Raw genomic sequence first — 26,942 nt, 5'->3', positions numbered from 1 at the left:
ATGTATCTTTGGCAGAATTTGAACTCAGGTCTTCCTAACTCCATGTCCAATGTACTACTCATTATATCACCTAGCCCATCATTCCATTAGTCATATCCTTCCAGCTTCCTCCCCCATCTTCAATATTTCCATATAAACACAGTCAGATCATCTCTGTCCTAACAAAAAAACCTTTTCTTGATCCAGATACAATTCTTCAAGCTATAATTCTTGCTCTGCTTCTTGGCCATTCTGCTACTAAACAATGGATAGTCTTCACTTGATGTCTCCAACTTCTTAACATGATCATCTACCTAAAGTCTTCCAATCTCACCGTTCTATTGAAAATTGTTCTTTCCAAGGTTTCCAGTGAACCAATGACTTAGCAGCCAAATCTAAAACACACTCTCATCTCAAACTTCATCCTCCTTGATCTCACAGTTGCTTCCTTCTCAGCTCAAATCTCTTCTTTTGCAATAGGACTTTCTTGATCACTCCAGTATCTAATGCCTTCCCTTTGAGATTTTTTTCCCATCTACTCTGTGTATCTCTTGTTACTTACATAGGATCAGAGCTCCTTGAGGGTAGGGAGTGTTTCTACTTTTCTTTGAACCATCAGCACTCAGCTCAGATCTGACATTTTGATTGATTTGATATTGGGGACCATTTGTACTTCTTGATTCTCCTCTCTTGGTTTCCATGATACTGCTTTCTCATTCCTCCTACTTCACTGACCAAAGTGGCCAATGGCTGGCTTCTTTTCCTTTTTTTTATCATCTTAACGTAGGTATCCACCAAGGCCCTCTTCTATCCCATTCTCTTTTCACTGAAATTTTATTCAGTACAAAGGCTCGTCACCTCTCTATAGAGAAGACTTTCAAATCTGCCTGTCAAGTTCTGATCTCCTCCCTGAGCCCTAATCCCTCATTTCCTCCTCCCTGCAGTACAGCTCTACATAAATATCTGGCCAATATTTCAAACTTGAAACATCCAAAATTAAACAAATCTTCCATGCAAAACATGGTCCATCTTGATAACCTTCCCTGTTTTTGCTGACGGTATGTATCAACATTTTTCCAATCTCTCAGGATGGGAACTTTAGGCACCTCTGAATTTCCCTCTCCCTCCCTCTCACATACAATAAGTTGCAAAATGTAGCTGACAGAAAAACCAATGAAGGAAGCAGAACTCAGATGGAGAAAAGGGGTTAAATAAAAGCAACTTAAAAACCCCAGGTGAGACAAAACAGATTCCTTCCTCTAAAATACCGTCCCCATTTTTCCAATCCTTCCTACTCTTACTGCTACCACTTTAGTTGGGCCTATGTGAACCTTCTTTTAGATCATTATAATGATCTTCTAACTCTTCTCCCTGCTTTTAGGTTTTTTTCTACTCCAGAATTCATTTTTTCCACCACTGCCAGAGTAAATGATGCATGAGTCTGACCAATGACAGCATCCCCTTTGCAAAAACATTCCGGGGGTACCCAGGGCCTTCAAGATAAAATATGAACCCCTTGACCTGGTTTCCAGGGCTCTTCACAACCAGTGCCTTCCTCCCAGTCTCATGTCATGGTGCTTCCTTTGTATATATTATAAAGTATGGATAGCCTGTACACACAAAGTTATTTACATATTGTCTTCCCAATTAGAATGGCAGGTACTTGAATAAAAGGGCTGTTTTTCAAATTTTCTTTGCATCCCTAGTGCTTACCAGTCATTAGAATAGAGTAAGTGATCAGTAAATGTTTGCTGACTAGCTGAACTACATTTGTTCTTTAATTTAATTTTGTCCCACTATTTCATCCATGACCAAAATGTGCCTTTTTTTTGAATGTCCACCAGTTGACAGCCTTCCAATAAATGCTTGCTGAACTGAACTGAATCATTTTCATTCAAAACCCAGCTCTGCAGTTTGGGCCTATGTCCAAAAGGCTATAAAACTGTACATACCCTTTGATCCAGCAATAGCGCTACTAAGTCTGTATCCCAAAGAGAACATAAAAAAGCGAAAGGGCCCCACATGTGCAAAAATATTTATAGCAGCTCTTTTTGTGGTGCCCAAGACTTGGAAACGGAGGGGATGCCCATCAATTGGGAAATGGCTGAACAAGTTGTAGTATATGAATGTAATGGAATACTACTGCTCCCTAAGATATGATCAGCAGGGGGATTTCACAAAAACCTGGAGAGACTTACATGAACTGATGCTGAGTGAGGTGGACAGAACCAGAAGAACATGGTACACAGTAACAGCAACATTGTAAAATGATTAACTTTGACAGACTTGGCTCTTCTCAGCAATACAATATTCTAAGACAATTCCAAAAGACTCATGATGGAAAATGCTATCCACATCCAGAGAAAGAACTATGGAGTCTGAAATATACTACTCTTTTTTCCCTTTGTCATGGTTTTCCCCTTTTTTTCTGAATCTTCTTTCACAACATGACTAATGTGGAAAGATGTTTAAGATGAATGTACATGTATAGCCTATATCAGATTGCATGCCGTCTTGGGGAGGCAGTGGGGGTGGGGGGAACTTTAGAACTCAAAATCTTACAAAAGTGAACGTTGAAAACTAAAACATAAATACATTTTTTACAAAACCCAGCTCTACTGACATTTCTTTCATTATCTCAGATGGAACTGATCCTTTCTTTCATCTTTAATCCTGCTTCATGCATCCGATAATTTTCTAACATGTATTACAGTCATTTGCACGTACATCTCCTTCCTTTGCTAGACCACAGGTTTTCTGTAGGTAGAGACAGTATTGGTTTTCATCTTTGTACCCCCAGCACTGAGTCTGACAAACCTAGGATGGGGCTTAGCAACCCTTTGCTGAATCGAAACACATTATGATGTTCACAGAGATTCCAGTTTCAAACTCTCCACTCCTTTTTAGAGGTTATAAGCGGCTAGATAGAGAAGTAATTCATTTAATAAGTAGCTTGTCCAAAATCGATGCAAATATTCAAAAGCATTCACTGGCTTTTTCCACAAGCATGTGTGCATACTTACAATAGAACTGCGTGAAGTCACAGCAGGTGATTACTTTAGGTACTGAGTATAAATTCAGTTCATTATTTACAAATAGCCACCACCTGACCATTTTCATTTATTTGAAAGCCTCCCTGCCTTATGTCTAAACAGAAAATTGGCACAGCACTTTCTTCTGCTCCAGGCATTTTTTGCCTAACAAAGAGATTCAATATAGGAAAGAATTTGTAAGCACTTCACGTAGAACTAAATCCCCTTTCATATTAGCATACATTTAAACTATCAGAATATGGAATTAACCATCAAATTCTGGGGGAAGGAGAAAAATACTAACACTATAACATTGCCCTCTCATTACAACCTGGGCATTGGCAAAAAAAAAAAAAAAGAGAGAGAGAGAGAGAGAGAGACCATTCAGTCATCCTACAAGTATTTACTCAGTGTTCCCTATGTGCCAGGCACATATGGGGGCACCACACTATCAGCTGGTTCTTTTCAATTCTGACCATTTACTGGTGTCTATATCACATGCTAATATCATCATCTGACATTTTTATAATATTTAAAGTTTGCAAAGTGATTGAGATTCATATACATTCTCTCAGCAGATCCTTACAACAATCATTCTCCTAAGATAGGTTCTGCAGGTTATTAATCATCACCATCAGCTGTGTGGTACAATGTATAGAATGCTGGCCCTGGAGTCAGAAAGACTCATCTTAATTACTTCTGTTTTACTGGCTGTGTGACCTGAGTAAGTCACCTAATCTTATTTGCCTCAGTTTCCTCATCTGGCAAATAAGCTGGAAAAAGAAATAACCAAAACACTTCAGCATCCTTGTCAAGAAAACCCCATATGGGATCACAAAGAATCAGACATGACTGAAAAATGGCTCACCACCACCACCATCACCATCTGATATTTTTTATTGTTTTAAAGTTTTAAAAATGTATCATATACATTTTCTCCACCGATCCTTACAACAACCACTTTCCTGAGGTTGGTTCTGCAGGTATTATTATTCCCATTTGTCAAATAACAAAACTGAGGCTCAGAAAAAAATCAAGTGATTCCTTTATGGTCACAGAGGATAAATGACAGGAGTGGGGTTCCACTTTTTCTACCACGGAATCCACCACTTTTTCTACTTTGCCACAATGCTTCTCCTTTGAATATTATATATGCAAAATAGTGAAAGAAAGAAATAAGCTTCTCTTTCAGACCTTATGGAAGGAGGATGTGTTTTAAAAGGTTAACAGGCCTAATGGGACACAGTTATTGCCCAGAAGAAACCGTGTTGCTTGAGGCCTGCCAAATTACTGCTCCGGTCCCATGGTAAAATATTTTCTCCGTTACATCTCTTCTTGGCACAGAGATAAGTAGGGTTTAATGAGTATGCTTATTACTGGGGTCCTAAGATAAAAAAATTAGCCTAGGTGTGTTAATTTCTTTTACCCTTCAAACCTGAAAGGATGAGATGTATCCAATTCTATATGCCTCAGTTTCCTTGTCTGAAAGCAAAGGGGACTAGATGAGAGGGATCCTCAACAATCCCTTCTGTCTCTAGCATTTTAATCATATGATTTCTGATGCCAACTAACTCTATTCTTCCTCCATTTTCTTCCTATCCTTCTGTATAATTAAAACATGAACCCTTTTTGAATACTCAGTGGGTGTGTTAACAATATTCTATGGTATATTATAAAGAAGTGCAACACTCAGGATGTTTTGGTCGATTCAAAAGTAGTTTCCTGGCTCCATTTAAAATCAATTCTCTGTATCCTCTGTAGGGAGGGATGGGGTAGGGGAGGTGCAGAAGCAGCATCTTCAGAATTGAAAGTAAGGATGTTTGACAAATGATGTGAAATTCAAAGGCAGAAAATTGCCTGAAATATCTTCTTATAACATTTACAGGATAATGAAATGCTGCACAAAATACGCATTTGTTCAGAGAAAACGTCTTGGTTGTAACAAAGATTCAGCCTTGCCAACTCTGTGTGTAGTCCAGCTTTGCTACTTTAGTCATGTATTTGCAGCTTAAAATCAAACTGACAAAAGGGAGCTAAAACATCTGGCATAAAGTAACAAAAGAACCATTTCCCCCACCTCCCTTCTCCAAGAATTTTCATAAATCAACTAAAAGTCTTAACTAAGTCACCATGACAAAGTTATCCAATTTAACCCCCAGACAGCTGAGTATGCTTAGTGACAAAGTTCCAAAGATATTCCATTCTGTGCTCAGGAAAAATTAATGTGGGGTTTGAGTAAATATGCTGAAAAGCTGGCACAGTGTCTGTGAAAGCTAATTAATTTTTAATTTCTAAGAGTTAATCATGTACTTGATATAGATTTTTGGGGAAACTAACAGCAAAAATGCAACTATAAGAAAAAAGCAGAAATAATTTTTTTAAAAAGTCCTGTAGGCAGACGTGCTGGATTATACATATATAAATTAGTCATAAAGGAATGCCTTCTGTGTATTTAAATGATTTATTACTTGTAGTTCAAAGTGAGTTGGACTAGATAGTGAGTTACTTAAGGTTTTTAACCAATTCTTGCTTTCCAACTATTTAAAATTTTGCAATGACTAAAGTTAGGAGCCTGAAAGTCTCTTTCATCTAAATTGGATTTGTGGACTTGCTGAGGCAGACAATCCTTGAGTTGATGTAGATTGTAAACCCTTTTTCCCTGAGCCTATGCTATTCTTGTCCAAATCTTCCCACAAACTGGCCACAGAAGATCATCCCAGTGGGCTACAGCCCTTTCACCATTCTTTTTTTCCATTTCATAAATAACAATATACCATTATGTTACAATGAGTTAATTAAATTTCTAAACTAATTAGTTTTCCAATAGTTGAAATGTTGTGACAAGTTCTAAGTGTAATAGTCTCATAAACTTTTAATTTAAACTTTATTTTAATAAAGTTGTTCAAAAGTGGATTAGATAGCCTTAGGAAGTAGTGAGTTCTCTACCATCTTCAGCCTGAGTTGGGAGGTGCATAGGATCATACATCAAGAAGCACAATGGACTTCAGAAGGCATCTACATCTAATCCAAACCTCCCAATTTACTGATAAGAAAACTGAGTCTCAGGGACGGTAAGTGACTTGTCAAAAGTGATACTGGTCCTACAAGGAGCACTGCTATGACTTATCTGACACCAGGGATAGTACTCTACCTAGTATATCAAAAGGTTTCCTGATGATACCTAATAAATGGGGTTTGTTTCTCAAATTAGTCTAGATCATAGGTGTTAAAAATACAATTTAGTCAGACTAAAATGTAATTGGAAAATATTTAACAAGACAGATAATAATAATCCAATAAACCCCACAGGGATTGAATTTGTGGACCCTTTTTTTCTGAGTTTGATACTGCAGTTCTAGATGATCTGTAAGGTACCTTTGAACTCTGAGATCCTGTAAATTTAATTCAATAAATATTTGCTAAGTATCCATGATATGCACGGTGACCTTTGACCTACCCTGAGCCCCTTCACTATTAGGGATCCCTACCACTTCAGGGTTGCCTAATTAGCACAGTAGGACTTAAGCTTCATACCCCACTATCAACTAATGACAGACACTCTCTTCACGCTGTCTCAGTAAGGCTACTTTGGTATCAGGCGCTGGTCATACTTAACTTCCTTAACTAAGCGTGGACAAGAAAATGGGGAATTGCTCTGTATTAACACCTACGAAAAGTCCCCCGCCCACTCCCCCCAACTCCCAACCCCTGGAAAAGTCTCTGGTGCCATTTTTCACTGGAGTTTGACCCATTAGGGTGGCCTCTTGCCCTAGCCAAGTTGTTTGAGTATGTGAGTATGAATGTGCTGAATAAACCTACTTGCTCTACCAGCTTCCTGTCTCTGAAGTTCTTGCTGCTTCCCAGGTGCCTTATGGGAATTCATTCCCCTCCATAGAGCTGACCTCTGGCACTGTAACTGGAATTTCCCTCCCTTCCCTTCACCTCCTAAGCACAGCCAAGGCACAGACCTATGTAAATAGACTTGATTTTGTACACATTGACTTACTGTTATTTCTTTTTTCATTTAATTGACTCACAAAACACCAATGTGTAGACAACGAACGAAGCTAATACGGTAATTTCTTAATATGTTAAGCCTTTGGGGAACAACTCTGTAATTTTTGGGGAATTCAACTCTGTAACTTGTCCCTTGTAAGTCCACGATTGCCCACTGTGTACAAACTAGTGTGCTTTGCACCCAAGGCGTTAACAAAAGAAACAAGTTGGACCTTCTGACATGTAGGGGACACAGGACAAAATGAACATAAAGGAAAGAAGTATAAAAATGGCATCCTTCACTAACACACTAGCAAAGAGGAGAGGGGAGAGAGAGAGAGAGAGGAGAAGGAAGAGAGAAAAATGAAGAGGAAGGGAAGAGAAGGACAGGGAAAGGGAAATGAACTGTTTCACTTTCTTCTTTGGATCTATCCCCATCATTTAGTTCAGTGCCTACTACAGTGATGGGGAGACACAAGACACGGACATACAGACAGACAGACAGACACACCCACACACACATATCTTTTCCATGTAAGTCTCCTGGGAAGATGAGAAAGAGGAGTTCATAGTCTTCACATTTTCCCTCCAATCATTTTCATTCCCATCCTAAGATCTTCCCAGTTAAATTTCATGCTGGGGGAAGATATAGTGTAGGATCACTAAGTAGAACTGTATTTTCTGAGATCATATAAGCAATCCTCTAGTGGTTTTCCCTTCACAACTTTTCTTCCTGCTAACAAATCCCCAACAACAAAGATACAATTCTCTCGGTATTTTAAACCGGCATATAGTGAGTACTCTTTAGAAGGCTCAGAATTTACCTAGCAAATAATGTCTTCTGACATTTTTGAATGTAGGTTGAGGCCGACAGACACACACACACACATACACACACACACACACACTTTTATGGTCACAAGTTGACATTTAAGGTATACCTTAAATAAAACATCACCTTTATTGCTTATTTATTGACATAAAACACAGCTGTTCTGCTTTACTTTAGCTAATCCAGAGTATAACACATAAGGGTGATCAATTACACAGTTATAGCCTCTTTCATTTAAAGAGAACATACAATTAGGCTATACTATTACTCTGTCTCATTTCTTCTGTCCAAAGAACTTATGAAAAATAAATATCACCTGATAATGGTACTGCCCTTTATCTGAAAAAAAAAATTCTTACATCATGTTATAATTGTTCCAAGAAAAAAGAATGCCAAGTTAAGCCAACAGAAAGTAGTACGGTGATTCATGTCTATAAGCGAATGGCACATCCTTTTTTTTTTAAAAATATCCAAAAATAGCAACCAATGTGTTTTCCCCTAGTAATTAAAAAAAATCCATTAATTAGTGTAACTAGATGTTAAGACATAACTGAGAAAATAATTTACTTTGGGTTTTCTTTTTGGTATGGGACCTATAATTTCAGTAGTGTTGCAAGTTCCTACTATCAATGCAGAACAGTAACTTCTCTGCCATTTATAGTCCTAGAAGATTGCCAGGGGGGCACTGAGAGGTTAAGTGTCAGAGTCAGGACCTTAACCCAGGCCTTCTCGACTCCAAGGTAGGCTCTCTCTCCATGTACTATGGCATACTGCTGATCATTTGATAACCTTAATATTTATGTATTTTGTTCAGCCATTTTCGGTTGCGCCTGACTCTTTGTGACCACATTTGGAGTTTTCTTAGCAGAGGAAACTGAGGCAACCAGGGTTAGGTGATTTGCCCAGAGTCACACAGCTAGTAAGTATCTGAGGCTGGATGTGAACTTGAGAAGATGAGTATACCCAACCTTAGGCCACTTGGATATCTCAGGAAACAATAAGTAACATTTATTTATTAACAGTTAAAAGAACAGCTTAAGAGCAACATTTAATTGTTAAAAGTCCCCAATAGATATGGTACTTTAAAAAAATGAGTTATAAGTATAGAGACAGCATCCTGACTATCCAACAAATGAACTGAGCTATGGAATACAAGGCTTAATCTGGCTGAGTACATTCAAGTGTTCACCTGTCAGGGCTTTTCTTAGCACTGGCTCATGTAGTTTATTCTTGTTATGTGATAACACGCCAGAGTCCAAGACCTTGCTGTTCCCACTGTTTTAAACTTATTATCAATCACAGGAGCCAAATAATGGATGATGATGACTGCACTGCATATATATAATGCCTTTAAAATGTCAGTTTTTCCTATTATTTTAAGAACCAATGACAACTTAAAAATGACATTTTTATGACAGAAGGGAACAAAATATAAAGGTGAATTAAATTTCAAACATACAGTACATATTAGTTAAATGACTGAACTGACTTGGCTGTCTACTTACTGCTGAAGGAATGGCAGGGGTTAGAGAAATATTTCGTAACAAGGTCAAGGAAAGGAAACTGTGTATTTGAATTTCTTGAGACAGGTGCATTCCTCCTCTCCTTTTTAGCCTCAAGGTCAAAATATACAATTTACTTACAGATGCAAACTTGATAAGTTAGCCTGGATATAGTCAGAAAAAAAGCTGCTGGAGCTAACAAGAATTGGTTATTTTTTATCAAAAATTCATAATTAAGTTCAAGCTAATTAAAAATAAATGAAGGCTCAAGAATTCCAGGCTTATTTCAATTTTCTAAGTAGGGAGCTGTATCAACTTTTAATACCCATGAAATATTTTTAAAAACCTGAATATTTTAACTTCTCTCATACAGATCTAAGAGATTATTAGATTACACAGACCCACAAAAGAGACTGAGGTTCAGTGAGTTGCCCAAAGTTACTCAGATAGTAATAATATTAATAATAACAGTGATAGCCAACATTTATATAGTGCTTACTATGTGCCTGGCACTGTGATAAGCACTTACAATTATTATCTCATTTAATCATCAAAACAATGCTGGAAAGTAAATGCCATTATTATCATCCCCATTTTACAGATGAGGGAATTAAGGCAGAGATATTAAGTGACTTGCCCAGTTGTCACACAGCTAGTGAGTGTCAAATGTCTGAGGTGAGATTGGAACTCAGGTCCTCCTGATTCCTGCACTGGTGCTCTATCCATTGCACCACCTAGCTGCCCCATGGTAGGCAACAGTGGGGGGAGCAAGGAAGGGACTTATTGTGGAATGCTTTAAGTGGCAGAATGAGAGGTTCAGAATAATGCGACAAGAAAACTGTCAGTACCACCACGAATAATAGATTTGGACAAGGAGACCCTAGAGGCAGGGATACCTTTTCATAAAAAAGTCATTATGACAGGCCTAGTCAAGAAGCTGAGGCAGCTAGGTGGCTCAGTGGATAGAGCACTGAACCTGGAGTCAGAAAGACCTTAGTTTAAATCTGGTCTCAGATACTGTGTGACCTTGGGTAAGTCACTTAACCTCCAATTACCTTGATCCAGAAGTGAAAAGAGAAAGAAATGACAAACCACTCCAGTATCTGCCAAGAAAACCCCATGAACAGTATGGTCCATGGGATTGCAAAAAGTGACACAATCAAACACCAAAGTCAAGAAGTCAAGGCTCTGGCAACTAAGGGAAGGTGAGAAGTCATAACTGAAATGACACCCTTACTTTTAGACCTTTGTTCAGAGGAGCCAGCCTCCCCCCAACCTTCTGCTCATAAAGTCACCTTGAATTAAAACCCAAGGAAAAGATTCCCACCTCCAAAAAGTGTTGCCCGATTTCATTAGCTGATAAATCAATTGACAAGCATTTATTAAGGATCACAGATGTGCCTGGCAGAAGCTTCTATTCTATCAAGAGAAACAATATATGTAAGTGCATACAGAGTAATTAAGGGGAGGAACTGGCAGATAACAGGGGTGGGGCACTATGGGAGGTTGGGGAGAAGGCAAATCAGGAAAAGTCTCATGGAGAAAGTACAACTTAAGACAAGTTCTGATGGGAAAAACAGTTGATAGTAAGAAACAGAGAGGAGGATGCATTCATCCCAGGTATGGGAGTAGGATGGGGGAAGGAGACAGCCAGGGCAAAAGCACAGAAATGGGAGATTGGAGGGACTCCTGCGCCAAGCAGCATTAAAAGGCGAGTTTGAACTGTAGAGTGTGTAAAAGGAAAGTAATGTATCATAAGGCAATGAAGCGGGTAGAGTGGAGCCAGGTAGTGAAAGGGCTTTACAAGTCAGGAGAATCTGTAAAGATTCAATAAAAACATTCCTCCTCAGGCCACACAAAGTACGTTGTCTTTAAAGTCTCTTATCTGTCCCCTTACCTCCTCCCCCGATGATATTATACAATCTCCCAGCGGATGGGAGAATAGTTTTATCTAAACTTTTGTACCCTACTGGGGCCACTGATAGTCTGGTGTAGATTTTTTAAAGTGTTAATAATGTGGATTAAGCTTTAAAAATGTGTTACAGGCACATTTTTGGGGAGGGGTTTCAAGAAAAATGAGAGGCAGTTGTTAAACATTTACCAGCATACCCCTGCTGTTCCCCTCCCCCCATAATAAGCACACTGTAGTGGAGAATGGTGGTGACAATTACAGAGAATGGCAAGCTGGGATAGGTTCTGGGAAGAAAATTATGTGTTTGGTTTTAAATTTAAGTTTGAGAAAGGAAGAAGTATAAAACTATCAAACAGGCTTCTGGGAAAAGACTGAAGCTCTGGGGCCAGAGAGAGCTGCGGGTCATCTGCCCAAAGATAACTGAAGTTATGGGGGTGGATAAGACTGCCCAGGGAGGATGTTTTAATAGAAGAAAAGAAAATTGCTGATTTGACTTCACATTTCTCCCCATCTCTCCTAAATAGGACCCAACTGGCCAGAAAGAGGATTAAGTAAAGCTTAGTAGAATCCTTTGCATTCTTCATGTGAAGGCATTATAGCCAATCCCAGGAATCAAGAAGTATGTGTGTGTGCATGTGGGGGGTAGAGGGGGCCAGGTGGTGGTGGTGAAAGATTCAACCCAGTACTTACATTTGTATGCTTGTGTTTCAGGGATATGCCACACATTTTGGTGGAAGAAAGCACATTTCTCCATTATTTTATATTCCCTTAGATAGCCTGCCCATCTGCTTATAGAAGCACGGTGGACGGCTGCACTTATGAGCATCCTATGAGACAGTGATGCCTATAGGAAGACATTTCCTGCTTTAACCACTAATTCATTCCTGTTCTCAAGAAAAGGGAAAGGCTATTTAGAAATGATTGGGTGTTTCTCATTACCACAAATATCAAAATAATTTCATTATGAAAACAAATGCTAGGAAATATAAATATATGAAATCCATTCCCTGAGGATAGATAAACTGTAATGCACAGTGACTTGCTTCTTCCTCTCCATATGCTTCTTCAAGAAAAGTGAGGGGAAAAAAGGCTAATTAACCTGCTAATTAAGCAATCCACATTTATTAAATGCCTACTGTATTCTAGGCACTGTGCCAGACCTTGTGGATCCAAGTACAAGGGATGAAACTGGCTCTGCTCCACATTCAGATTACATTCTGATGGGAGACAACAATTACATATAAAAATATAGCAACAAAAAATTAAAAGTAAATAAATACAAATATACGTGGAAGAGCTAAGTACAAGGTCATTTGGAAGAGAGATCACTAGTGGCTGCTGAGAATTGGGAAAGGTTTCATGAAGGAGACAGGGCATGAATTCCATTTAAAAGGAAGAGGGGACTTGAGCCCAGGATAAAAGAGAGTCAAGAGACAGAGTGTAAAATCGGACGACTAAAGAGAAGACCAGTTTAGTTGGAATGAAGAGGGCAGGGTAGGGCAGACATGTCCAGAAAGGATGGAAAGATCAAGCTGTCAAGCTGAATAGTACATTAAAAATTAAATAGTTTATATTTTATCTTAGAACTCAACTTAGAACATTTGTAAATATTATCTCCTTTGATCCTCCCAATAATTCTGGGTAGTAGGTGCCATTATTATTCTTCTTCCCATTTTATAGCTGAGGCAAACAGAGGTTAAGTGACTTTGCCCAGGGTCACACAGATAGGAAGGGGCTAAATTTCAAAATATATTGATACTCATATTCCTGCAACATATCCTTATTGTGTTTACTATGCTTATTTTTCCATAAAAAACATAATGTACTATTATGCAAGGGCAATTACGTGGTGGAGTAGATAGAGCATTTGATCTGGATTCAGGCAGACCTGAGTTCAAATCCAGCCTCAGATACTTACTGTGTGACCCTGAACAAGTCACTTACTCTATTGATTCAATTTCCTCATCTGTATAAATGAGCTAGAGAAGGAAATGACCAACCACTCTAGTATCTTTGCCAAGAAAACCCCAAATAGGGTAATGAAGAGCCAGAGGATATGACTAAAATGAGTAAACCACCACAACAATAATATTTTCAACTAAAATTAATATTAAAATATTTTCAATTATCTTTATACATAAAGGGAAGGGTTGGAAACTTATAAACACATTTTGGAACTGGATTTGAAAAAAGTAACACTTCTTAGAATAATATTCATAAACCTTTGCAACCTGCTCAAGATTTCTCTTCAAAGTCAAGGCCCAAGCATGGTTGCTACCACCTTCTTGAATTTTTCCTTGGTACGGCTACTTAGAATAAAAGTTCTCTCTCCTTCCTCCTATCTCTCCTGTCATTCACTCTTCAAATGTACTTAATCATATTCTAACTTGCACTGTGGTAATCTGTATATATATGTGTTTTATTCCTACCTGCTACGTTTTAAGCTATTTCTAAATCGGGACTATGTCATTTTCTGAGCTCCATCTCTGTAAGCCCAGTACTTTGAACATTTTTGGTAGTGAGAGGGCTGGATCTATAATATCATCAGGCAGAAGAATTCCCAGTGAAGAAACTCCCTCTATCAGTAGAGAGTTGTCTTGGACAGCACAAATGTCTGATAAGCAAACATTGGTGTGTATATGTGTGTGTATAATATGTGTATATGCATATATATGTGTATATATACACACAAGAATTTTTATACCAAACTATGAATCACAATAAGAGGTATTTAGGTGATACAATGGATAGAGTGCTGGACCTGGAATCAGGAAGACTCACCTTCCTGAGTTCAAATCTAGCCTCAGATGCTTCTTAGAGCTGTGTGACCCTGGACAAGTTATTTCACCCTCTTTGCCTTAGTTTCCTCATTTGTCAAATGAGCTGGAGAAGGAAATAGCAAACCACTCCAGTATCTTTGCCAAGAAAACTCCAAATGGGATCTCAGAGTCAGACATGACTGAAACCACCCAACAACCACAAAAATGAATCATAAGATGTCATGGATTTGGAATGGAGCCAGTCTCACTAGTCTGTCAAATGTAACAATTATATTCTTTTTGCCACATCATGAACTGTTTGCATGAACACTTGCTCTCTTCCCAAATATGGTGTACAAAATGATTCATGGTAAGTCCATTATGATACTAACCATCTTATAATAGTAATGCATTTTCCTAAAGTCATCTCCTTAGCAAACGGCTGATTCTAACATAATGATTACAATATAAGTCTACACAGGTAGACAAAGGGTTACATGGAGAGACAACTGTCAGATCAGCAGTGAGCACAGAAGCAGAAACAAAGAGTGAATTTGAGATTCCATCCAATGCATTATGATTCACCTAGACATAATGGTGTCAAAAGGTCTCTTGTAGTAAATCTTCAAGTTCAAATCCGTCTTCTAGTATGTACAACAGATATTTTGCTGAACAGTTTGGTAATTAAAATTTGAGTAAATATAATAATATTCTAAATATGCTAAGGGAGCTTGCCATTTAAAATCCTCTAAATATAAACCTTTCTATAAAACAAATTTTATAATTTCTTTTAAACTCATACTTTTATACATTAAGTTTCCTTAAAGAGGGGAGGAGGAAGACAAAGGATGATAAGAAAAGACACTATTTCAAACCTGCAATGTGTACTCTGATTGTGAATTAATTTCCCCTCTGCTGATTTATTCCTACAGTATACCTTGCACAAAGTAAGCACTTGACACATTTTTTAAAGGGATTTATAGGAAATGGTATAAAAAAAAAAGTGATTTTAGATTTCATCTTACCTTAATAGTTTAACCGTTTATTGGTTTATTATATACACTTATATGCAGAATTCAAATGTCTACATTATGTATTGTATAATGTATGGGAACAAAAGACAAAATAATCTGAAATTCCAATATCCAAATTCTATGCACAAAAGGGAAAATACCACTGTTCTTATACAACATGTAACTTACAATATATAACAACTGTATTTTGAAATTAAAGCTCCAAGCTAAACTTTTACTATTTTTTGACTATTTACTTACTATTGTATTTTTTATAAAATTGCTTAGAAATTTTCTCAATGAAAACAAGAACAATACTCACAATTACTTATCACTCCTCCCAGTGGATCTCCTTTGAAGTCAAATTCAATATCCATATACTTGCCCTGTAAAAACACATTTTACATGTATTTAGCTTTGAAATCTAGATCTATCTCTCTCCAAATTATAGTTCTTCTAAGACAATGACCTTTGCTAAAGCCCTTGACCTCATTTTATGTGTTAATTTAAATGTAATGAGGAAAGAGTGAAGGGTCAGTCAAGCGATAGTCTAGTCTCAATGCAAGGCATATATACTATTTTTATATCTCCTATAAGACACTTCTAGTAAAGTACAGCATTAGCTCAAAAATAACTATATCATTTTATTAACAGAAAAATTGTTCTCTCAATTGACTTCCAGGTCAAAGTATTGTTTCAAACTCCTAAGTAAATTAGGTGATGGCTATTTGGTTTAATAGTAATAACTGTTGAAAACAGATAATAGTTCTTATATGCTGAAGGAAAAAAATTATAAACATTGGAAGGAAGCTTTTCCCCTTTACATTAGCATCTTACAAATAAAATATTTTGAAACTCTTGAAACAATCTCCAGGCTTCTACTTACTTGCCTATCTTAGAGCAAAACCAATGGGTACAGGGTATGAACAACTAACTGTCAATCACTGGCTGATGGCAAAATGTTCCTCCACTTTTGATGGTGATTATGAAACGATCCATGGTCCAACATCGTCGCCCACTTTGTAGGTAAGACAGAGACAGGGAGAAGGAGTGGAAGAGAGGAGAATGGAGAGGGAAGAGGGAGAGATTCAATCTCCCACATTTTTTTTTAAAGGACAGGCCTATAAAGTTAAAAGTAACAAGTAATCCTGTTGGCAGTTTCTCCTTTGATATAAGGTATACTGGGATGATAATAGTATGGTTACATTTTACTTCCTACTTTAGTAACAGTCAAACATTTTCTAAATGCTTCTATCCTAATTTCAAATTAACCAGAATTGAGTAGTTACTATGGGATAGGACCTGTTAAATGCTAGGAACATAAAGCCCCCTCTTCCCCTCTGTAAGGTTAATGGGATATGAGATCTTCCCTGCCCATTAACAGGTTTCACATGGAGCCCTGGGGAAGAGCCAGTTAGGCTCTGGGCCATAGGGATTCCCACATCTTTCCAATTTAATGCTGATTTTCAAGGTTTTCAGCACTAAGCCAATCAAGAATCTTGACTGGAAACAGTATATACTGTATTGCTTGCAGAGTGGGCAGAGAGAGAAATAGGCCGGAGGGAAGAACTTGCTTGTGGGGAGGTTTGTCAGAGAGAACACTTGAGATGTCGGTGGTCCCTGGATTGGTGATGATTACTAAATTTTGCCTTCTGGTATTCTAATAGCAGTGTTCCAAATAAATATTTTGATTTCCTCTTAGAGAAGGAGAGTTTGTTCTATTTTGTGAACAAACCCTGGGAATATGTATGCATATTCGTAGTAGCTGCCATGGGTGTCACAGTGGAAAAGAATCCCATTCCTGCCTTCAATAAGCTTACGTTGTTAATTTTTAATTCTCAAAATAATTGGTGAGAGGTGAATAGGTAGAGAGAGATCATGGTCTTCAAAGATGCCTCTTCAAAACCACTGTTGTCGTTTTAACTACTGGAAGGGCAGGGGCTGTTACTTTTGTCTTTGCAGCACACTGCCTTCCACCTCATTGTTGTTCAGTTGTTCAGCAACATTTGACTCTCCGTGACCCTGTGTGGTTTGCCACTTCCTTCTCCAGTATGTCCTCATTTTATAGAGGAGGAACTGGGGCATATAGGGGTTAAGTGACTTGCCCAGGGTAGCACAGTTCATGACTGAGGCTAGATTTGAACTCATACTAGTGCTTTATCCACTGCACCACCTAGCTGCCCCATATATTCACACTGTACTTGTTCAATTAATAAGTTGATATGAACTTATGCTCATTTAATAACCAGTAAAAGTAACTGGCTTTCAAAAACTATTGTCACAAACATGGGTAGAGCTCTGTTTACACCAGTCTGTCGTTAGAGGTTCCTATAAATTTTAGGATCTCATAACTATACATAAAATATGGGATTAAGAAGTAATGACCTATTAAAATGAAAAGTAGTCATTTAGGCCAGAGGGAAAGAGGTATCAGTTGGAGAAAATGGTAGTGGAGAGAAGGCGGGGATTCAAAAAGGGAAGAGAAAGGAGACATGGAATAATAAGGGTGAAAAATCACATTTCTACCTGATCTCCAAGTAGAAAAAGGCTGTTTTTATTCTACTCTGTCTTCTGTGGCTAATCTGAAATGTACAGATGTGAGGTGCTGCAAGATGTATTAGATGGGTGTTTATCCTCTTGGTGATATTACATGGCTGTAAATCCTGGACCACATTTTCCCTTTAAGAATTGCAGGTAAGTAAAGCACAAAGGGAGATGCATGGTGGATCTAAGTAGGCTTCAGCATGTTTTCCCAACGACATTTTAATGTGGCTTGGAGTGTTGCAACTAGTTTGACATCTCTGTCCTAGATCATAAGTTAAAGTATTTCAAAGCATTTAAAACTGGCAGGGAGCTTAGAAATCCCTACTCAAATTGCCTCATTTAACAGATGAGAAAACTAAGGCCTACAGAGGTTAAAGATTTCCCCCAAGGTCATGCAAGCACAAGAGAGATTTGAAAGAGATTAATATTCTGTTTCTGTATTAAATATACTAAAAGTTTTACATAATTTCAATCAAAGTAAATCAAACCTAAAATATACTGGAGGAAAAAAATAAAACTGATGATGAAATCCCTTGTCTGGCTCTTTCTGTGACCATAAGGGTTGGTCAATATAGTAAGAATAGCTATTGAACAAACCAAGGCATAATTAGTTTGTTTCAGTCTCACTGTGAAAGAACTTTCCAAAAATACAGTAAGTACAATCATGTATACTTTTTAAAGTCTGCTCTTCTATAAAGATCTTCTCTTTCACTACCCCCATCCCCACCACAGATAGATACCTTTACCCAAACTACATCTAGTTTCCATTCAGCCTTCTCTATTTTGCATGGCACAAAGGAGGTAAGTTCTTCATGGAACTATGGATTCTCAAGTATACTTCCCAATGAGTTCTCCTATATGTCTGGAACCTCTAGCTATTTCCTGCAACAATGATTATCTCATTTCAATTAAATACAACCATGTCAAGTACATGTGTATGGAGAATTTTGCTAAACAGGGGTAAATACAAGATTTAGTGAAGGCATACCTTCCGAGAGCTTTAAAGAATAAGGTACATACACAGATAATGAAAATATATAACAACATATAAGAGGTGCACTAGAGAATGCAAAACAAAATGTTATGTAAGGTCCAAGGAGGAACTCAGGTCCTTCCAATTCCAGGGCTGGTGCTCTATCCATTGTCCCACCTAGCTGCCTAGAACTGTGTATAAGAAGGGGAAACAGGCCTACTGGATTCTTGTAAAAATTAATTCCTATAACCATTAGTGTTTGTACTATGCAACATGTAGCCAGGCATTTTTCTTTGTTCTATAACCCTTAAGGCAAGCCAATTCACCCCTCAGTTTTCTCATCTGTAAGAATTATAATAATTATGTTTGTTTTACCTATATTACAGAAAATTGCATTGTAAATTTTAAACTGCCACACTAATGTTAAGTTATTTTACTTTAGTTAAGAGTTTTTTGGGGGGATAAGAGAAGATGAGTTTGTGGGTTTGGGATTTTTTTGGCTCACTTCTTGGCTCTTGGCCGAGTTTCAGTTAGGTGAAGGTGAAGGTATTATTACATGCCATCATGTTAAAACTGCCCTTGAAGTTTTATAACCACCATCAGTAACAAGGAGATTGTGACACCAGTGGTTTGCTATCTTTCTAAAAAGAATTAAAGGGCAAGATATCAGAGGGATCAAAGCACTTCCCATCCTAATCACCAGTGTTTCAATAGAGTTCTATTTTTATATTTTAAAGCCAGACGCACACACATATCAAGACAATATTAAATATTTCATTCATTTTCAACACGAGTGAACCAAAAAGTGTTAACTCTCCTGTCTATACAAATACTTACAAATCTAGAGGAGTTGTCATTCCTCACAGTTTTGGCATTTCCAAATGCTGTAGGAAACAAAAAGATATAATTTGACATGATTAAAGATGCTGACAATCTACGATAACAACTCAAGCAGGAAGATCAAAATATAAACATCCTATTCATGTTCTGAGGAGTCTGAGCAATGACACTTTTAATGTAGAATTGATTTAATTTTCCCCATAAAATTTCCTTGGAAACATCCAGATTGGAGGGTTTTTAATGAAGTGTCTAAAATTTGCAAGTTAGGGGGCAGGTTAGGGGGCATTTTAGGACTTCATTGTGTTTCATAAGATGTCACTTATCTCAGTGATTCTGAGGGTTCTCTAATATTAGTCAATTTAGAAAATGTCAAACCTTAGTGACTGCCTTTCTATCATAATTAGTAAATTTAAGTAACAAGAATGGGTTGTGCCACTGGGTGGAGGCTATAAGACCACAGAAACGATATCAAAACTTTATGCAATGGTAATGGAAAAGCAAAGCAATCTATTTAACTGAAGCTAACTACCTAAGTCCTCCAAGGACGGAGTAGGGGACAGAACTCACCACTAGCACTTAGCACAATGCCTGACACAGAGTAATAAGTTAATCAGTGCTGGCTGACTGACAACCAATTGACAATGGACATGACCATCATGCTGCAGAAGACCATATTTTCTATTCCTATGAAATATGTAAAAATTCCTGGAGTATGTACAAAACCCCTTTGGGAGACAACTGATTCATCCTAACTCAAGCTCATTCTAATAGCTCCAAGAAAAAGAGGATAAAGCAGTATTGCCTCCTAAATAGAAATCTCCAAACTTCCCCTCTAGTACTGCCCTGGGAAATCACATGGCTGATGACATGGTAAGGAGATCACAAGACCTTTGCACCGAGTCATACAGCGTGTTATATTCTAGGAAAGAAAAAATGTGAACATCAGGATGTGAGGAAAAGACAGGAGAAACTCAAACATCTCCTAAATGTCATCAATAAACAAATCATTAATACAAGGTGTCACAGAAGTCTTAGTGAAGGTTTTAGACATTAAAGCTTATGGTCTAATCTTAATCCTTAATAAATAATCAAGTGCCTACCATGCACTATGCTAGGTGCTGGGGAAACAAATAAAAATAATGAAACAATCCTTACTTGCAAAAGCCAAGTAATCTAAACATCAATCCAATTTAACAGTTTTATATCTGGTTAGTTTTTGTAGTGGCTATCTTATTTGTATGTCTGGACCTGAGACTTCATGGATATAGGGGACTTCCACTGAAGAAACTCTAACCATTTCTGGGTCAGCGTCTGATCTGCAACTCATAGGCTTAAGAGATTTGGGGGAAGAGGATGCTTAAGTGACTTGCCCAGGGTCACAATCAGTAGGTATTAGAGCCAGGATTCAATCCAGATCTTCTGAACACCATGACCATTTTTCTATACATGATAAATGTTACTTCTCTGCCTTTACTTAGAAAAGCAGCAAAGGAATTCACGCTCAAAGTTAAGGACTCTGTGCCTAGTTGAGAGCTACAAAAACTTAACTACCATTTTGCAGCTGAACAACAAATCAAAGGCCCAAAAGGTTTGTCTGAAGAGGAGAGTGACTCTTGAGTATGAAGTATGTAAACGGATGAGGGCAAGGCTCATTCTGTTATATTTTGGCCAGCTTCTTTGTTTTGCATAAAAATGTTTCCATTTTATCAAAACTTAGCAAAGCAAACAAATCAGGCTCAGACAAAGTTTTTGGAGGACAAAATTCAGTTCAGGTATTAGAATAACAATTCCCAGCAAACAATTTCATATCTGAACTAAAAATCAACTGTAATATACTGCTTGGTGTAGAAGGAAGAGGAGAAATCCTATTTAAAAAACCATGCTTGACGAGGAGGGTAGGAGTCACCTCACCCACCCAGCAGGCTAATGATTTTCATAAATGCAGCGCTGATAATAGTGAGCTTTGACTTGCTTGATAAGAGAAACCTAACATTTTTGCTGTTTCTCATAAGACTCCAACTGGAGTGGGTGGGAATATACATAGCTCCCTCCCTAGTCAAGAGATCGGCAGTTTTAGATCTAACTTAAGGAGCTGATACCAAAAAAAAGGCAATTTGTTGAAGAGAAGGTCAGGGCCGAGTGAAAGAACTGTTTAAAAAAAAAAAACTTTATTCAGGGTGCCATTTGTGAGCCATAAATCATCTTTTCATCTAACAAATCTGAGCTACATATTATTAAGCATAGATCTAAACACTGAAGCTTTTCATTGTGGAGCACCAACTCAAACACAAGCACTCTATTCTAAAATGCTTGAGATACATTCCTCAATTGTTTTTCTAAGTTCATTGTTTTCCAAGTTCATTTACAGTAGCTGCTCTAGCTAGAAAGGAAAGAAAATTCCCTTAAAAGAGAATACATGCCCACCAGCATACATTTCTCCCATTTCCTGGGTTCGAGTCTAGTTTCAAATACCACTGAATAAAGGAATGAATTCTAAACACAAAGGAAGATCAGAGGACCATACAATGCCCCTACTTTGGGGCATCGCATTCTTAAAATAAGCACATGGAGATACACAGCACATACCTTGCGCAAAATATTAAGGCAAGAGCTTATGATTCAGCAGGAACAGAAAAGTCAATAATTGAAAAATCCAAAGAATGGAATGATAAATCATAAAAGACCTGGCATTCCATCCAGAGTAGCACAGCCTTGAAGTCAGGAAGACCTGAGTTCAAGTGGCCCATGTGACACACACAGTGTGCGATAGTGGACAAAAAACTTAACCTCTCAGTGCCCATAAGCAACTTTTTCTTATAGTTAGTACATATTCATTTTAAAAAATATTTTATTTTCCCCCAATTACATGAAAAAACAATATTTAACATCCTTTTTGTTTGTTTTATTAAGTTCCAAATTCTATCTTCCCTTTCCTCTCTTCCCTGACATAGCTAAGCAATCTGATGTAGGTTCTACATGTGCAATCATGTGAAACATTTCTATATTAGTCATTTTGTCGACAGGCAACTTTTTAAGGCTATCTCGCAGATAAAGAGGGAGTCTGGTTTACCCCTAAAACCTGGTTTCAAATGCCATATCTGACACTGCCTGTGTAACCTGGGGCAAATTATGCATTTATCTCCCCTTAGCCTCAGTCTCTGCATCTGAACTTGAACAATATAGTCCCTAAGGTCTCATCCAGCTCTTTTTCTATGAGTCTAAAAGTTAGTAATCTACATGAGTGAAGGGAGTTTCCACACCAAGAGTTCTCTACATGGGCTTCAGATATGGTTAAGTAATAGAAGTTTCCCCAAAGAAGAAGAAAGGGGGGCAGTAATAACATCTTCAATATTCTTATGAAGGTCTCAATGGAGGTATCTCATCTTTTTATAAATTATATAAATTTTAAATTTATAAATCTTTTTACAAATTTGGAAAACCCAAGAACAGAGAAGCCATCCCATCTTTACAGTGAGTTAGTACTGACATTAAGACTGTTCAGTTCCCAAGTCTACTGATTACCCTCAGACTATATGGACTACCTCAGCCATCCTCAAGAACAGAAAGGAGTCATGTGATCTGACATGCTTTTCCAATAGTGATAACTGACCTAATTCTTGCTTGGTTCCCTATGAGGCTAAGGGTACTCAGTACTGACTTTGCTTAGCATATGCATTTAAAAAGAGGCATGTTCAGGTTTAGGGATGACATTTGTGGTCAAGGAGAACAAACTAAACTAACCTCCAGAATGTTCATATTTAAAACCTGGGTCTCATTTACAACTTGACTAGCCAGCTAACAAGCTCTCATCTTAAATCTGGTACATTTTGCCTTGTAAGATGTAAGCTTCTTGAGGGAAGGGGGTTGTTTCAATTTTGTCTTTATATATCAAAGTTCTGTTCTTAATAAGTGTTTAACTGAATTGCTTCAATGTTCTTCTTTCCTGCTGGATTCTTCTTAGCTGGCAAATATAAACTACAAATGTCAACTAGATTTTGGAGTTTGGATTTTTTTTCTTTCGGTGGAAAAACATTTAAGTTACATTATTAACCTTGAAAATTAAAGACAAATAATCACTTAATAGTGACAAATTTCTCTCACTTAAAAAAACTGTTTCCTGGGGCAGAGCCAAGATGGCAGAGTAGAAACATGTGCATACTTTAGCTCTTCCCCCACAGCCCATAAAATACCTGTAAAAATGACTCAACAAATTCTAGAGCAGTAGAAGCCACAGAATGACAGAGCGAAAGAGATTTCCAGCCAAAGGTAACCTGGAAGGCCTACAGGAAAGGTCTATCCCACAGGACTCTGAGCACAGTAGAGCCCAGTCCTAGCCCTGCACGTAGCACCGGGAGGAACAGGACCAGAACAGGCCTCCAGGGCAGAATCTCCAGCAGGGAGGGTCTCAGATCCCTCAACCGACAAGCACCAAAGAAAGCTTCAAAGGTCAGTAAGAGGGCTTTTGCAACTGGGTGAGAGGGGAGCAGGGTCCCCCAGCACTGGCCCCAGGCTGCGGTGGTAGTAGTAGCAGCAGCAGCAGTGGTGGCAGCCTTGCCCCACCTAAAGACCCTGGGGGAAGTGAGCAGCTGATCTGAATCTCAGCCCTGACCACGGTCCTGGGGTGAGGAGAAGCACTAGGACCCTCCTCTTCACAAAGGATTCAGAAGTCAAGCAACTGGCTGGGAAAGTGCCCAAAAAGGGGGGGAAAAAAATAAGACCATAGAAGGTTACTTTCTTGGTGAACAGGTATTTCCTTCCATCGTTTTGGATGAGGAAGAACAATACATACTGTCAGAGGAAGTCAAGGCTTCTGCATCCAGTACCTCCAAAATGAACATGCAATGGGCTCAGGCCATGGAAGAGCTTCAAAAACGAGTCAATAACTTGCTAAAGGAGATCCAAAAAAATGCAGAAGAAAATAACACCTTTAAAAATAGGCTAACTCTATTGGAAAAAGTGGTCCAAAAAGCCAATGAGGAGAAGGAGGCTTTAAAAAGCAGAATTAGCTAAATGGAAAAGGAGGTTCAAAAGCTCACTCAACAAAATAGTTCTTTAAAAATGACGGTGGAGCTGAAGGAAGCTAATGACTATATGATAAACCAAGAAATTACAGAACAAAACCAAAAGAATGAAAAAAATAGAAGCTAATGTGAAGCATCTCATTGGATAAACTGACCTGGAAAATAGATCCAGGAGAGACAACTTAAAATTTATGGGACTATCTGAAAACCATGATCAAAAAAAGAGCCTAGACATTATCTTCCATGAAATTATCAGGGAAAATTGTCCTGATATTCTAGAACCAGAGGGCAAAATAAATACTGAAAGAATCCACTGATCACTTCCTGAAAGAGACCGAAAAAGAGAAATTCCTAGGAATATTGTGGCCAAATTTCAGAGTTCCCAGGTCAAGGAGAAAATATGGCAAGCAGTTAGAAAGAAACAATTCGAGTATTGTGGAAATACAATCAGGATAATAGAGGATCTGGCAGCTTCTGCATTAAGGGATTGAAGGGCTTGCAATATCCTATCCAAATGTTTTTCAATGGAGGAGAAAAGGTGAGAGGGAAAAAGTGAAGCTTACCCTCTTCTCATATGGCGTAAGGAGGGAATAACATGCTCACTCAATTTGGTATAAAAATCTAGCTTACACTATAGGAAAGTAGGGGAGAAGGTGACAAGTGGGGTGAGGGGGATGACAGAAGGGAGGGTAAATGGGGGAAGGGAGTAACTAGAAGTGCTAGTTGGGAAGGGACAAGGTCAAATGAGAGCATAGAATAAATAGGGGACAGGGTAGGATGGAGGACAATATAGTTAGTCTTACACAACATGACTGTTATGGAAGTCTTTTGCAAAGCTACACATGTATAGCCTGTATCGAATTGCTTGCCTTCTCAGTAGGGATGGGGGGGGGGGGGGGGGGAGGAAGAGAGAGAAGTTGGAATGCAAAGTATTAGAAACGACTGTTGAGAATTGTTATTGCATATAACTGGGAAATAAGAAATACAGGTAATGGGTATAGAAATCCATCTTGCCCTACAAGAAAAGAGAGAAGATGGGGATAAGGGAAGGGTGGGGTGTGATAGAAGGGAAGGCACATTGAGGGAAGGGGTAATCAGAATGCAAGGTGTTATGGGGTAAGGGAAGGGGAGAGATGGGGAGAAAAATTGGAACTCAAAATTTTGTGGAAATAAATGTTGAAATCTAAAAATAAATAAATAAAACTAAAAAAAACTTTCCTGCACTTTGCAAGTGCACAGCTCAAAAGTATTTAGGCTGGGGCTTATTTACTCTGCAGGATTTGGTCCAAATGCTCTTACTTCATTCCTTTTGCTTCCTGAATGCCAAGTGTTTGAAATATTCCTAAAATTAACTCAATCATAAGGACTACACTGATGCCCAAAGGAAACAGACCTAACATATGCATATATAGGAAAATCATACCTTCTAATACTGGATTCGACTGTAAAAGTTGTTCTTTGACCTGGTTAACTTCAGCTCCTTTTCCACAAACTGCAGCAACATAGGACATCACAAGTTTGCTGGCTTCTGAAGATGAGAAACAAAGCCACCATAATGAATTAAACAGAAATCTTGAAAATCCTTAAGGGGTGGTACTAACATTAAAAGTTTGGGTTTGGGGGGGGCATAAGCCTATTTATTTTTAAATGTAGCATATTCTCAGTGTTTTTTCTAAAAAGTTTAAAAGATTTTTAAATTTTTAGTGAGAGTAAATCTTTAATTCAGACCTCAGCTAGATTAAGTTCCATGCTACATGATGAAAAAAAAATGGTTGCTAAGAAAATATTTCTTGTGAGATCTTTATGTTAAGCAAATTGCTACATAAAGTTCTAAGAAACACTTTTTACCATGAAATTTTATTGATATCTTTTCTTTTTACATCACCTACAATTGTTCCTCTACACAATCTCTCAAAGAGTAATCTCTCATGATAAAAATGTATTTTTTAAACAAGGAATAAGAGGGGAAGAAAGTGACAAAACCATCCACACATTAAAAAAATCTGATGTTACATGCAATGTTCCATACCCATGGATTTCCACTTCTGCAAAGAGAAAGGGAAAGATCTACTGAAGGGATATTTAAGAAAAAGAACTTAAAGATTCCATGTTTAGGTGTAATTACTAGTTTAATTAAAATTGTCTTTAAAACACTCATTAAAGTAGCCTTCACTATAGACTTGTGCCCATCAGATAATCTGCCACAGTGCAGTAAATCTTGTTCTTGCTGCTACATACACTTAGAAGGTCTAAAATAACCATTTCTTCAAAATTAGTCTCTATGCAAAATTAGCCATATGCACTAGAACTCTTCAAATCAACCTGAATTATTGAAATACTGCTGATTATTCATGGTTGTACAGTTCTGCCAGAAGCAAATTATTCACTCTTCAAATTAAAAAGTGACCTAACCACTCATTTCCTGTGATTTATACCTAAGCTGGGAAATGAAACAGGTAACAAATCAGGTCATAATTCAGCAAATATTACATACTTAAATGCTAAAATGTAATGATTACAGCTGCAAGTCAGCATCAAT

At 37.9% G+C, this 26,942-nt stretch overlaps 1 protein-coding gene across 4 annotated transcripts in view; it reads right to left on the bottom strand.

Moving 5' to 3' along the window:
- The window catches only part of MYO1B (myosin IB), a 210,525-nt gene that overhangs the window by 64,953 nt on the left and 118,630 nt on the right, over positions 1-26,942 (bottom strand). For all 4 annotated transcript variants that reach the window (XM_072612699.1, XM_072612702.1, XM_072612703.1 and 1 more), the window contains exons 5-7: positions 25,827-25,931; positions 19,380-19,426; positions 15,348-15,411 (exon numbers count right to left, since the gene is read on the bottom strand). In XM_072612699.1, coding sequence (XP_072468800.1) covers positions 15,348-15,411; positions 19,380-19,426; positions 25,827-25,931 — 216 coding nt within the window. The remainder of the gene's footprint in view (positions 1-15,347; positions 15,412-19,379; positions 19,427-25,826; positions 25,932-26,942) is intronic.

Source organism: Notamacropus eugenii, chromosome 5 (assembly GCF_028372415.1).
Source record: "Notamacropus eugenii isolate mMacEug1 chromosome 5, mMacEug1.pri_v2, whole genome shotgun sequence".
NCBI lineage: Eukaryota > Metazoa > Chordata > Mammalia > Diprotodontia > Macropodidae > Notamacropus > Notamacropus eugenii.
The sequence above is the reverse complement of the archived record's forward strand: the minus strand, read 5'-3'. Positions and strand labels throughout refer to the sequence as shown.